At 36.0% G+C, this 15111-nt stretch overlaps 1 protein-coding gene across 1 annotated transcript; it reads right to left on the reverse strand.

Moving 5' to 3' along the window:
* Positions 1-5697: 5697 nt before the first annotated feature.
* On the reverse strand, positions 5698-10946 carry LOC127845254 (2'-5'-oligoadenylate synthase 1-like). The gene is made up of 5 exons (XM_052376075.1): positions 10648-10946; positions 8939-9197; positions 8116-8282; positions 7552-7763; positions 5698-6091 (listed from the first exon to the last, which is right to left on the reverse strand). The coding sequence occupies exons 1-5, from the start codon at positions 10813-10815 to the stop codon at positions 5926-5928; spliced, it is 972 nt and encodes a 323-aa protein (XP_052232035.1). The 5' UTR covers positions 10816-10946; the 3' UTR covers positions 5698-5925.
* Between the last annotated feature and the right edge of the window lie 4165 nt (positions 10947-15111).

Here is a 15111-nt window from a genome sequence, read left to right on the forward strand (position 1 = left end):
ATAACCTTAACTTCATTGACGTTGCCAATAAAATAAAGCTGTTGTCAACAGAGTGCAGATGGTATAATTTAAAAAGTGGATTGAAATATACATTGCCTTTATTCCTGCATGCATGAGGAAACTGGTGCTTATTCAGTTCCCCATTTATGCTTGGAAAGTCTTTGAAGGCTGGAGTTATTAAGAAAGTTCATTATTACTTCATTGAATCCACTAAGAAGAACTCAAAGAAAACTAAGGGAAGTAACTGCACGTGGACCAATTTATGGATATGAAAAACACATAGCAGGCCTTTTTCCAAGTTTCTGCACCCCACCAGAGGGCATTATATATAGAGTTTATGCAATAATGTACTATCATATGAATTTCAAATGTATGTTTTCAACAATAAAAGCGTTCTAACAAAAAAGGAAAAATATTCCCTTAAAATACAAACATTGTTTTCGAATTACACGTGAATCTTGCAATTGGGTAAGGGTAAAATATCTCTGACCCCCCCCCCTCCCTCAGTCTCCGCTCCAAACCTAAAGTCTGCATTGTCTTCTGGACCTACGTTATCTTCTAAGTCCTCATTATCCTCTGGACCTATATTATCTTCTTAGCATGCTATATCTTCTGGACCTACATTATCTTCTGGACCTACATAATCTTCTAAGCCCTCATTATCTGTTTAGCATAAATTATCTTATGTGCCATACCTTTTATGCTACTGACTCTGTGATTTAATGTCGTTATTGACGTATTTTAATTGTAAATTCGTCTAGCAAACATCGGGAAAAATGGAAACAGGCACTTCGGCTTTCTTGCAGGCATATGATTTATACTAGCTATGATGGATTCACAAATTAATTTTAGTAAATTAAGTAAAAAATTATGAGTAAATATATTGAATTACCCTTGTGCGCTTATTTGGTTTGCTGTTAGCATAGATGTGCGCCGAGGGAATGCTGCTATTGCCTACTCTATGATGGCTGATTTTAGACTAGTACCAGGGGAGATTATTAAACGCATTGATTATTGAGACCGAGAAGATTTGAAACACATGGGAATGGATACAAACATAACAATGCAATAATAACCGTATTTTGTGTAATAATTATGTTATATTAGTTGAAATCGACTCTGTAACTAGATGCATGCATTTAGTATCAATTCCCAGTTCAACGTAAGGTTGGCAGATAACTTTCGAATGAAACAAAATTGCATCGATAAAAGAAATGCCTAGATTTTTATAATTGGTCATATGTCTTTAAATTATATACGCAGTTGATGTTAATAACAACAGCGTTGTACAATTAAGGTCATAGAACAAAACATGCAGTATTAACCATTCCGTTTCATTTCCGAAAATAAGTTTGTAATTGTAAACTTGTGTAAAGCTACGCAAATGAATTGCGTTGATTCAAGCTAATATTTATTTATATAAAAAGGTTGTTCATTTTCTGATAAACAAGTCATTAAATTAAATGCAAATGCTCGTTATTACATTTGGTCTAATAAAGTACATTGTATAACAATTTCTTAGTATCTTCATATATACTAACACGTCATTAAGACAATTCGTATACATAGTTTAGTTTAAACCTATTTATTGTAACTCAAGTGCATTTGAAGTACTTACTACTTATTTGAAAACGCTCTCGATTCCGTTTCCTGGGACCAGAACCAGTACTTGGCGTCTTGAGGGGAGTTCTAAAGAACGCTCCCACGGTGGGGATCGAACCCGTGACCTCTCGGTCGCTAGGCGGACACCATATCCATTACACCCCGGCGACCTAAATTATGTCTAGTTAGGACGCGTGTCTCTTAATTATGAATGGAACCTCAGAATAGTACAAGATTTCGCTATTTAAAGCTATAATCATTCCATCGTAAGTTAAATGAGAAATTGCAAATCACTGCACTTTAGTCCCTTTCCGTGAAAGAGCTAAATTTAATTTGACAAAGTCGTCATTTTCAAGTTCGTGCAGGACGTCCGAGCGGAAGTGCAACAACGAATGCTGCATCGTGTGTAATAGGAACAAACCGAGCGGGGACCATTCGGACTGCCCAACGGGGCTCGATCACCTGTCCATCTAGGCGATGAGTGACATCGTGATCCCGGGGCTGTTCTGTGGCGGACTCGTCATCATCATGGCCACCGTGTGCCGGCAGCGCCCCAGAAGTAAATGCTACGAAATGGTAAGGACACTATCTGCCCGTATTTTACTTTTCTTACCCTCAATTGATTGGTCAATCTATAACGCGTTGAAGTTCTGATGCGAAAGAAATTTAACAGAGCTTGAGTCCGCGTTGTTGAATATCTATGCATAAGAAATAGGATTGTTAATTGGCAGATAAAATAATGCGAAACTTGTTCTAATTCGTTAATGATTTGAAAATAGTTAGTGCAATTTAACTTTATTATACTATAATGAATTCAGATTTGGGACTTCTTGCTGCGTTGATTAACAACGCGAATTTATTTTTTTATCTGTAAATACTTGCCCGGGCTATTTTGGGGGCGATTGCCTTCTGCAATTCGCCCCATAGGTAACATACTATACGTATAACGAAGAATGTAGTCCGTCACTGCATTTAACCACTTTGCATCCAGATTCTGCATTCGCAAACAAAATAGCTCCGATGATCGCGTTCCATCCATGGCAACGTCTTTTCACTGTGGAATTAGCACCCGAGTAAAAAGCAGTCCTCATGGAAGGTGTATACAGCGACGAAATATCGGTTCAATACTGAACTTTCTACACTAAACCGATACAGCGCATTTATGTTCTTTCGTTTTAAGAAATCAAATGCGTTCGCGATATGGGTGACAAAATTTAATTACCAAGCGCACCATTTTACTGTCAAAGTAAACATCTCAATGTTCTGTCCGCTACAAAGTTTTATATGACAATTCGCCCGTGCTTTCATGCTAGTTTCGAAATTTTTCCTTACACACGAAATACATGTTGTGGTTGTCATTTTCACAGCAGCTAATTAATTTGCGTTAATGTTTTCCAAGTAATCAAAACAGTCTCGTATATGTCCGTCCTCACAGTAGAACCTTATCAACATTTATTTTTTGTTCCCTAAAAGTCGCTATATGACCTACACTTTGTCGGTGTGACTTAAAATCCAGCAAATAAATTAATTGAATATATATATGAATTATAATTGAATCTACATGATGTATAGAAACCTTATGACAACGTTTGACTTCACGCAATCTCAGATACATATAACACTTAGTCGAGTAAAAACCTAGGTCACCAGTTCAAATGATAATAATCGACATTGTATTCACAAACGTGTCGCAGTTATGAATTTGCACGTACATGTACGACAATGACTTGTTTTAAAAAGCAGCATTCACTTTTAACACCAATTCCTTAATTCCATAGGTTTTATTCAACAAAGGTGATTGGTTTGCATCACGGTGTATAGTGTTTTTACGACCACAAAATTTGAGCAAATTCGCCTTACCAGTACTTTCAGTACGTTGATTATCATCTTGATCGACTCGAATGTATTTAATAGTTCCTAAACACCTTGTGTCTTATCAATGACGAAACAACTTTCCAAATACAACGGACAGATCGATAAAAAATAGCACCTCATGACTTGCATTATGTATATACCGCAATCATCATGGCTATGATAGGGTGAACACTAACACTTCGGCATGTGGTGTCAGCTATGGTTGCTGTTATCTGCCACGTCGTTTTTACTTGCTGGCACACGCCATAATGAGAAATGTCCGATTTTCATATCAATACGCATATATATCGTTTTGTTGTTACAACGATAAAATAAAATGATAAAACAGTTGGGATGCAACGCATAGCCTTTTTTGTCGAGCCGGGTATGGTTAGTCGAGTTGGGTATTTTCGGGTGTGGTCGGGTATTGATATAAATTATACATCAACGTTCACTTTCAAGCGAAGATCTGTCAATACAAGTTGATCTTAATATTTGCCTCTAATTTATAATTCAATATACTACATGTGTTCATGATTAACAACAAGCCTTAAAGACAAGCAGATCAAATGGTCCATGAATTACTACAGCTTTTTACGTATTGTACCTAACCATTGTTACTGTGCCCATATTAGTGCTTACTGGTTTATTAGATTTTCATGTTCTACCTTAAATCATGTTTATTTTATTTCATAATATTATAGAAGCTGTACATCATTTTTGTCATCATAAGGCATATAACAAAATGAAGCTTGTAAGCGTAAAAATTACATCATTTGTTTGACTGTAACAAAAAAAGAAACAAAACAATTCATTTAAAGTTTTTACCCATGGAAAATGAGTGTTTTTCGGAAGTTTCAACATAAATACCCAATGCTTGGAGCATGCGTAGTAGTGATGTGTTTTCCAAATGTGACTTGTTTACCGAGTGTTGAAGGTTTGCTCCACAGTCGGTGTTTGTAATTTGATCAGTTATCTGCTTTTTCAATTTGGCAACCTCCAAATAAATCCTTCGTATGCAACACGTCAGCAAGTGTACGCGTGGTTGCTATAGAAAATTTATTTCTCATTCAATCTTGACCAAAGTTGGCCATATAAAGTCTTATATATCATTGAGTATAAGCCATATTGGATCATGTGTACTTGCGTTATTGACTCTTTCCCTTTTAGGCCGTATGATACATCGTCTTTTCTTCCACAATCATGAGGAATATGTGGAACATGTTTTGGTGTATTTTTAAAAACGTGACATTTTTTCGAGTATTTTACAATTAGGCTGCACAGTAGGTGTTGTTTATTTTGTCGGTTAGGGAATGTTTAATGCCCCTCTCCTCCTCCGGAGCATTTTATACTGCACATTTCGTGCAATATTGTCGGTTATCCAGATAGTTAATTGATATCACATACAGATATCCGGATACGAATTCTGGCATCTGTTGACAACCCTACCCAAAAGATATCCGCCGTCAATAAATGGTCAACATTTAGCGTGTCGGTGTGATAGAAACTTAAGTTTTCATTCAATCTTGACCAGAATTGCACACATTTTAAAATATCATTAAATTATGTGTATCATAAATCGAATTATAATAAACCACATTGAACCATGATTTATGGCCAACGTTTGCAAAAATAAAAGGCAAACTTGAATATGGGTAATTAGCTTTGTTGTGTTTTCTTTAAGTATAACTATGTTAACCGATGAATTTGAATGTTGGTTGAGCAATATGTGTTGGTTATGTTGTCGGTTACATAACTTTCAAGAAGGGTACCAAAAATGTATCTGCAAAGTGTCAACACTTAGATACGTGGATTTGGTAGAAAGTTAATTTTTCATTCAATCTACACCAGGCGTGTTTATATATTTACTATGATCTTAGAAGTATCTTTCTGGTATTGTGTGCATTATATCGTATGTGTATAGCTTAGTATGTGTTATTTTGAAATGCTTTAACGTCAAAGCTGTTAAAGCTAGGACAAGACAAACAGTGCTTAGTGTGAACATTTGATCAACAAATATGCCATTGACCTTAAAATAGCCAACCGCAATTATAAGCCGATCCTAAAACGAAGACTTATGTCTGAAACTTTCATAAAGAACCTTTTCAAAAAAAAAATCCCCATAGGTATGGAAGCAGGTTCTTTTTCTGCTCAATGTCAAATGGGTTTACGGTAGATACTTCATTCTCCAGTTAAGTCATTCAAGATCTGGAAGGATAATTGGCTTGTTAATGATTCTAGTTTAATGAAAGTGCAGTTATCTGCAAACATGAGCATTCTGAATATAAAAGAACAGTTGAAAATGTTAGCGTTAATAGAAAAGAACGATATTAAAAATTACAAACTATAACAAACTATAACAATAATAGTTATATCGATCATCACGCGGTCTATATATTGGCGGCGGTAATTTGATACGAGCTCTTCTCAAAACCAGTCATATCTCTGCTCTGATGGGCCGAGAGGTCCCTATTGCCACCTCGAGTGTGTGCCAGTGACGCTGCGGAACAACGAAAGTCGCAGCCACGTACTCGCCTCCGTGGCAACGTCGTTCCAGTCGTAGGCCAAACCCCCTTTTCTTCCGTGGTACATGTCGTTGTAGGGGTTCGTAGGGTCAATGATATACGGAGCATTCCTGTAATATGTATGAAGTGTTTTATGAAGTAATACGTTTTACTATAAATGCAATTATATGCTGCCATTTATACTGAATTAATTTAACAACACAATGGCTAAATGAACACTACAAGACTAATCGTTGATCAAGTACCACTGTAAGAAACCGCTATGTCCGCACCAATACCAGACAAAATAGTAAGCACTGTATACATTTTCACTATAACCAACATCAAGATCATAATACTAGTATCATTTAGTTGCATGATCGGCGGGTGGGTTGATTTCACTGAGATATAACGCATCTCAAACTACAAGAATATGGACGATACTTCGTCACGTTTGGTCCTCCGGGTACTTCCATATACGGATGGCCCTTCGATAACAGAGAAAATCAAAAGCCACTTTCGAGAGATAAGTTCATCAGTGTCTGTGAAATGTTAATCCTAATAATTAGTTTCTGAGACACGGGACGTAGTGGAGTTGATAAAGTGTATATGCTTTTGTGTCGTGAAGAAAGAATTTCATGGAAGAATGGTAGATTTTTGCCATAAAATAAGAAACTTACACCGGAAAACAGCAAGAATTTGATTATCAGTACAAAGTTTGACAAACTATAAATATTAAGAAATATTGTAAGAAGTATTTGCTATGTCAGCATGTAGATTAATTACTGCGCTTCTGCTACTGCTGAATTTTGTTTAGTATTCGGTGAAATATGAACGAAGATAGAGCATGTTTTAATGTGTGGTATGCATGATGTTGCAGACACCGGTTAAGGACACGTCGGATAACTGGGACTGATTTGATCGGTTGAACAAGTATCCATGAAAATGTGGCATTTGCCTCTTTAAGTATTTGAATTGTTATTAGTTACGTAAGAATTCTACAAATTAAATATGTAGTAACATTTGAGACATATTGATCTTTTAATTCGAATATTAAACAAGTTTTTGAATTATTTTTTGTTGAAATATGTATTGATTATCCAGTTCATGCTGATTTTCGATTAAAGTTCATTGTTTTTATTCATTTTTCCGCGAATTTGTTTCATCGAAATGCGTAGTGCTTTCCATTTAACGGAAGAAAAGTTTTTGTCTTACAACTCAATGAACAAAACATATTTGCAAAAAAAACAAACTCATCTCTCCCGCGTGGCTTTTGTTTTTCCATGATGTCGAAGTGCCATCCGTATATCGCCGTATCCGGGTAAAAGGCTTGTTGATTAAAACTGATTAATGTATACACAACTGAACTAAGCGCCTTTCCTTTAAAGAGACAGTCTCGAGACCGTTTGATAGAAAAAAAAACAATAGTTTATTTCTTTGAGATGATCATGTGAACGCTTCCCAAATGGGGATCAAGCCCAAGACACCCCGGTCGAAAGGCGGACACTATATCCACTACATAATTATTGCGATTTACAAATACTTAATATATATACTTTTTCGCTTTTATTAATTAATATCAAGAGCGAACCTTTGTGGCAAACATATTTTCAGCCTAGTTGGGGAGTATTTCATCTGGCTCGGAAATGTGACATTGAACTGGCGATGATTCACTAGTGACGTCAGCACAGCATGTAGCGCGCGAATCATACTGAAGCTTGTACTGGGACTTCCGGCGTTGTTCCACGCATGAATCACTACCAGCTCCATGGTGAAAGAGTTAGGCCAGTGTTCCACGTAAACCTGAAATAATATTGATAATAACACAATGTGTGCACGCACCTTTTTTTAGAATGGCCTCTTAGTCGAGTCTTACACTTAAAATAGAAGTCAGTGTATCGAAATAGTCGCGGTTTCCATTTGTGTTTTGTTTCCCCATTTTCACACACATAAATTGTCTCCAGTATAAAATGTGAATACAATTCATAAACATGTACGGGAATTGCATTTTTATCTGCATACTCATCACATAGTCGCATGTCTATGAAAAAACGTTAAGACCGTCGAAGGAAAGGATGCTACTTCTACGTTGTACGCTCGATTTCATTAATATATAAAACTTATAACAGTATTAGGCGATACAATCATCGCATACCCCTTTTTTCACATCGCCCCAGTATTTGACGATTCTTATCAAATCCTTGACCTGCGTGGGCAGTGCCTGTATGACCTCGATCTGCAAGGGTGTCAAGGTCACCGAATACAAGTGCACATCCACATCCGGGCCTTGCATCTGGTCGAACACGTGGTCCGGGACCATGCCTGCAACGATCACGATCGTATAGAATGCGATCTTAACATGCTTCCAATCAGAGTAATCTACTAGTATGCAATTAAATCCTCTCACGGGAACCATACACTTCCCTTAAGAGTATTAATCATCTGAATAATGAATACCATTGAACTTTAATTGTGTGGACTGTCTTGCAGATCAGAAAATCGATATTTTGAGAAAAACAGAAATCACAAGTACTAGTATTTATTGAGTGGTGTCAATAATATGGTACCGTGGTTTTATACGTCAATAATATATGAAATGTTTAATTTTGTTGATAATAAAACAAGTGCAGCTAAAATCCGATAAACTGGAAAACATTTGTTTGCATAAACTGTTTTATAATCTGCAGTCGCTGTTGAAAACCAAGCCTAGGTAATTGGTTTTTCAGCTAATATAATAAGATAGCGCATTCAGTTCCGATTTAAATCGGTTAAGCTGGCACAATAGAAGTGTGTAATGTGTAGGTAACCTGAGACCGCGCGCCTTTATAGCACAGAAATACTGTCAAAAGGAACGACCTGACTCAAAAAACAAAGGACTGACAAATAAGCGAACGAACAAAAAACAACACCGGCAGCTAATTTGAACATTTGAATATGATTGAAGCACATTTTAGTAAGTACGAAGTTTATTCATTTACCTCTATCAAGCAAGTCAACGCCCAGAACGACGTCTACTGTCTGCGAGAAGTTGCCATTTGTAAGCTTGACCTCTACAGAGTAGGTTGTTATCCTCACTAGCTGAGCCTGACCGTACTTCGTCAGGTATGTTTTCAGGTCTTTCAGCAAATCCTCCGAATCCTTCGTGTATTTGTCCACGCTGTTGTACTCGGCTAGCATATGAACCAAGTCGATGTCAGACGTTCCGCGAACCGCTGTGCCTTTGCCGAACGACCCCCCCTGCAAATGAGTGTTTCTATATCAATAAGTAAAAGCGTTTGTATAAATACATAACAAACTTGTTAAATTATAAAAACATATATAGTGACAGCATATAATGTGTCACACATTAAAATGTTAAATAAGTATGATACATGTAGCAAGTACTATTATATAATTCTGTCTACTATGTTACGCTTCCCATCTTTCTAATTTGCTGCCCTGCACACATTACACGCTGCATCACACTTACTGTTTTACTTTCTACGTGTATTTTGATACATTTCGGCACTATGCTGTTATGCATACAGGTAGTATCCCGTTGTGCTACTTTCCGGCATTACGCTGTTATGCATGCATGTCACTTTCTATTGTGCTGCATTACGCGTCTATGCTGTCATACATGCATGTAACTTCCTTTTGTGCTAAATTCCGGCTTTAAGTTGTTATGCATGCATGCAACTTTTTGTTGTGATACTTTCCGGCTTTATTCTGTTATGCATGCGTGTCACTTTCTATTTTGCTGCATAACGACACTATGCTGTTATACATGTATGTATAGAGAATATTATGTGAGTGTCGGATAGAGATCAAGTTTATCATGCGAGGCTGAGAAACATGTAGTGCGAGGCTTGCCGAGCGCTACAAAGTTTCGAGCCGAGCATGATAAACTTGATCTCAATCCGACACTCACATAATATTCTATTTATCCTAATATTTTGTGGTCGTTTATCGTTCAAAAAGAGTAAAAATACTTTAAAAATCAAAGAAACAGCGCTGGTTTTCCAAGTTGACTCCGAAGTGTTTGTTAACTTCAACGTCATCATTTGCTATGACGTCACATTGGAACATAAAGTGTTCTTTAGATAGAGGTCGGAAAACCATGGTCTAAAAATAGCGATAGTATAAAGGTAAAGTTTATACGATCGTTGTTATACTATCGATTTTCACCTGGTAATAGGATAAAACTTCCTTTTGTGCTACATTCCGGCTTTATGGTGTTATGCATGCATGTAACTTCCTGTTGAGCTACTTTCCGGCATTATGCACGTATGTTACTTTCTATTATGCTGCTTTACGGCACTATGCTGTCATACATGCATGTAACTTCCTTTTGGGCTACATTCCGGCTTTAAGTTGTCATGCATGCATGTAACTTTCGATTGTGCTATATTACAGCACGACGCTCTTTCTGCTGTACTGCCTAACGGCAATACGCTGTTCATCATTCATATTTCACAACACCTTGCTTGTTTAAACCACGACTAAGTCATTTCGCTATGTATCTGCTCTATTAACCCTGCAATACGCTTCTGTACGTTTTACAACACGACTTTACTTTCTGTTTTGTAACTACAGGAAACTACTAAACATTATAAACAGTGATTGCTGAAATATTACTTTATATAAGGTTGATACACAATTTAACCATATTAAAAAAATGAAATCAATAAAATCAAAACAATTATACTTTTATAACACGTTTCGGTCGAATCCTTCCTGGAACGTTATTCTGGAGAAAATGAACAAGCCGGTCCACCATCGCATTATTTCTCTGTAAAGTCTCCCTGTCCGGTTTCACGGTGTTGTCGATGAACTCATTAAGTGTCCTCTCGTCACTTATACTGTAGATGTCCATTTAAGCCTGAACTAAGGAAAGTCTTCGCAAAATGTTCGTGGCAATCAGAGAAAGCTATTGGCTTCTTGTTTTAATATGGTGTGGTTTACAGAAAATCCGCTCAATTTTCCGTCTTGTCAATCTCTATATTTAGATAACTTCATGAATGTTCTATTCTGGCAAGTCGCCAACGTAATATTTTCAGTAAACCTGACACACACCCTGTACGTAGATAATCCAAACTGAGTAGGATAATTCAAACTGTAGAAAAAAATGGCGACACAAGTAATGACTCACGTCATTTATTTATAAGAACACGTTTATCTAAGGTAAGTTGTGACATAATAAACGTTTCTTTTTGATAAAATGATATTTGCCGGATACAATGCGCTAATAAACCCATAACAATAAAAAACAATTACGTCGAAATAAAATGAATATGTTTGAAAATCTTGAAAAAGTAAATGAAATTGTCGAAGCGTTTAGGCCATAAACAATTATAATCGAATGTTTTTTAATGTTCTAATGCTTGGACTTATGTATTAACCTTTTATTTATGTATGTACAAAATTTTATGGGCGTAAATGCTCAAAAACGCAAAATATTCGTATTTGTTTGGGACAAGAATGTACAAATTGGATAATGACCAAACTAGTGTATGGATAATTGCAAACTAACATTAGAAAGTCGATGGATAATGACCAAACTACAAGATGTCTTTATGTAAAGATCTATTTAAAATGAATACTCTTGTAAAATATTTCGAGATTTATTTAATTGCTGACAACAAAAGCATTTTAGCACATTGTTAAACAATCATCCTAACAAAAAATGATTTTGTTTTCTTTTCAGGTCAAACAGAAAAAATGGAAAACTATAGATGTTATCATTGTACAGAGTCCTTTAAATGCCTGAAAAAAATACTGGTAGTAGTAGTAGTAGAAGTAGTAGTAGTAGTAGTAGTAGTAGTAGTAGTAGTAGTAGTAGTAGTAGTAGTAGTAGTAGTAGTAGTGGTAGTAGTAGTATGTTTTGTTATATCAGTACTTGCCTTTAGGACGTTTTCAAATGTTCCCTCCATATAATCCGCGTCTGTGATTGGCCGATTATCTTGTGCGCACAATATAGCGATTGTGTTTTCAAGTCTCAAAAAAAGAGACGGGAAAACAGATCTTGTGTTTTCCGCTCCCAAAAAAAAGACGTGAAAACAGAACTTTTGTTTTCCCGTCGCCAAAAAAAAAATCCTGAAAACAGACTTATTTTGTGTTTCCCCAAGTTAATTTTTTTTTTTTGGGGGGGGGGGGGGGGCGACGGGAAAACATAACTCTTGTTTACCGACTTTTTTTTGGAGCGGTGATGTCACCTTAGTGCCACCGTATAAATATCCATTTTTATTTTTTGCATCTTTTGACGATTTGAAAACCTGAAAATTATAAAGCGTTGCAACGCAAAACGATTGGATTATTTGGAAAGTTCTGTTGTTGTCGTTATATTTTGGGAAATGACGAAGATTGCTTATATAAGTAAAAAAAAAATACATTCTCTAATTGCATGAGCACGGATGGTCGAGTGGTCTAAGCGGGAGACTTTTTAATCCAGTACTCCAGGGGTCAGTGGTTCGAGTCCAGTTTCGGGTTACTTTGTTTTCCTTTTTTAAACTGTATTCTTGTTTTTCACTGGGAATTGTTAGGTCCAATGTTTAAATTTATCAATATAAAACATTTGATGACAAGCTTCAATACTTGCCAAAATCTGTGAAAAGACCCCTTTAATGATAAATCACACTCGACAAAGTTTCATTTTATTAAAGATCGGATTGACACACTGTGTCTGTATATGTGGGGAATGCGTGTGTGCGTCCGCGTGTGCATGTTGCGAGTTCTCGTCAATTAATATTCCTTTGCTGCATCAAAAAGTGCATTTGCCAAAGCAAGTAAATGCTCCAAGAATCATTATCGATTAATTATTAGCTTGAATCCTTTTTCTGACATCAATTGCTGACATGTGTCGTGTCGTACCTTAAAACAAGTAGCGCGTGTCCCTAGAGAACTGAACATCAGCTTGATAATAAGCGCCTTCGGCTGAGTGCATGATGCTTCCGCTGGTGTTATTTTCCTGTGTATTTTAAGTTACAACGTAAGGAATTTATTTAAATGGTGTTCATTTAAAAGCGTATGGACTTACATTTAAAACTATAAATAGTGTTGTACCGGATTGCAGCTTGGTCGTGGTCGAAACAGAAATCAAACAAATCTTATAAACTATTGAACACAATGCAAAGTTATTACGCATGTGTAACCTATCCAATAAAAACGACCGTTACACGTTTTGCGTAGTATCCTATAATACTAAATTGCCATGATATTTATTTCTAAAGAGCTTATTATTATTTGTAAACTTCGGATAAATATTTTTAAAGTTCCTTAATATTTTTCACACAACAAACATGTTTTACTTCTTAAATTTTTTTTGGAACATAAGTAAATAAATTTCAGCAACATGATTTTTGTAATAACACATATAATTTGCTGGATTAAATGATTATGTCCCTCGAATATTTGTATAATATATAATATATATAAAAGTTTTCAACGGGGATACTTTTAGTGGTCACGGGATACTCAGTCGTACGGACTCTTTTGAGAAAGAAAGTCGAGTCTCCGAACGTTTTTATGTGCGTTTCATTTCATTCCTTCTGTAAGTTTGATAGTCCGATTCGATTCTCTACAACATTATGAAACTCATCAATATAGGCACATATTATAGACGCACGGAAAAAAATAAATACACAAAATAAGTACATACATTATTATAAATATTGTTACACAAAATACTCCCGGTATAATATATTGTATTGTATGCAGAATCGGGTACAGTCAAGCGCAAATTCTAAATGAGCGATAACTCTTTAAGCACAACGTTACACTGTAATATTCGGTTATTCATCGCAATCGCGCCGTTAGCACCATATGTAGACGAGTACGATATCTCCAATAAGTGGATAAAAATAACTAGGGCTTGATTGATTGGGCACGGTAAACATACTAAAACGAACCCGAGAATTTTAACGCTACATCGGTCGTTGTCGGCTTAAAAAAAAATAATTATGTTTACAATCATGTCAATTTTCTGTTAAATGACCTCTATATTATCGAAACCCATATTCAAAAAGCATGTTGATGCAGTTTTGTAAAAGAAGTTTTTTTAAGATAAATGATATTGTTTTACGTAATCGGTAGCGCGTTTTACGACATCGGAATTTGGGCGGGTACAGTCTAATATCGACCGTGTACGTTTAAGTTAATTTACCGTGCCCGGGGTGCATTATATATACTTAAGAGTACCCGGGGTACATGTAAGTAGTACCCGAGCCGACAATGTGAACACATATTTATATAGCGTTTGTATGTCGATTATGCTTTAAAAGTCATGAGCCCTTATAACCGTGACTCAATTTCGTTTCAAGTAATGAATCTTGAACAATCTGCGGCCAGACATTATTCAATGTGGCTTCAGTGTCCTTATTTTCATCGTAGAAATTATTGAACTCAACGTATCGGCGTCAAAATGGCGTAAAATGCCTTCTTTGCATAAAACAAGTAAGAACCCCTTTTTATCTGCGGTAAGTCGCATATGCTTTTATAGTCAATATTGCATTAAAGTGATATTTTTATGCGCATCTAAAAGTATATGCAATGTTTATAGGTGTCTATCGCAACCGTTGTTTATTTTTGGTGTTTTCACTTCATATACACTTATAGTTGTTAATGCAGCCTCAGTCAACATAATAAAACAATATCACGGAAAGAGAAAAAGAATGCACTATTTTTTGCATTTTAACCGTACTTTCGTTTGACAACTGATCATGCATGTACGATATGAATCTAAATTTAGTTTCAGTGCAGATTCGTTCATACGACACACGAACACTAACTCCGACCCTAATAAAAAGAGAGTTCCGCTCGGCTTAGAGGACTATACAGTTGTAAAATATCGAATATAATATATATTTTTGATAAACAACTGGTAGAAAGATGATTTCAGATGATTGGTCAGTTACCACATTTTAACTTACTCTTTTGACCTGTTAATTCTTTTCAGCTCAATTCAACAGTGAAAATGCGCATAATATCGCTTTAAAGCAATGGTGGATATCAATCAAATGAGCGATAAGTCAATATTTAGAGGGTGAAAATGTGGTCTTTATTTTATTAGATGAGAAATGATTCCATATCCATTTATGTCCAAACAATTTTCTCAAGTTCTTATACTGTTTAATAATGCTGAAAACCTCGTGGATTAATATCAATCTGCGCTCAG

The sequence above is a fragment of the Dreissena polymorpha genome, chromosome 9, assembly GCF_020536995.1.
Source record: "Dreissena polymorpha isolate Duluth1 chromosome 9, UMN_Dpol_1.0, whole genome shotgun sequence".
Classification (NCBI taxonomy): domain Eukaryota; kingdom Metazoa; phylum Mollusca; class Bivalvia; order Myida; family Dreissenidae; genus Dreissena; species Dreissena polymorpha.

Excerpts from the sequence above, each read along its gene's own strand:
- LOC127845254 (XM_052376075.1), bottom strand. The coding sequence starts at position 10,815 with ATGGACATCTACAGTATAAGTGACGAGAGGACACTTAATGAGTTCATC. Across the intron at positions 9,198-10,647 it reads GACCGAAACGTGTTATAAAA|GGGGGGTCGTTCGGCAAAGG; the intron begins GTATAATTGTTT and ends ACTCATTTGCAG. Across the intron at positions 6,092-7,551 it reads AAAATATGTTTGCCACAAAG|GAATGCTCCGTATATCATTG; the intron begins GTTCGCTCTTGA and ends TACATATTACAG.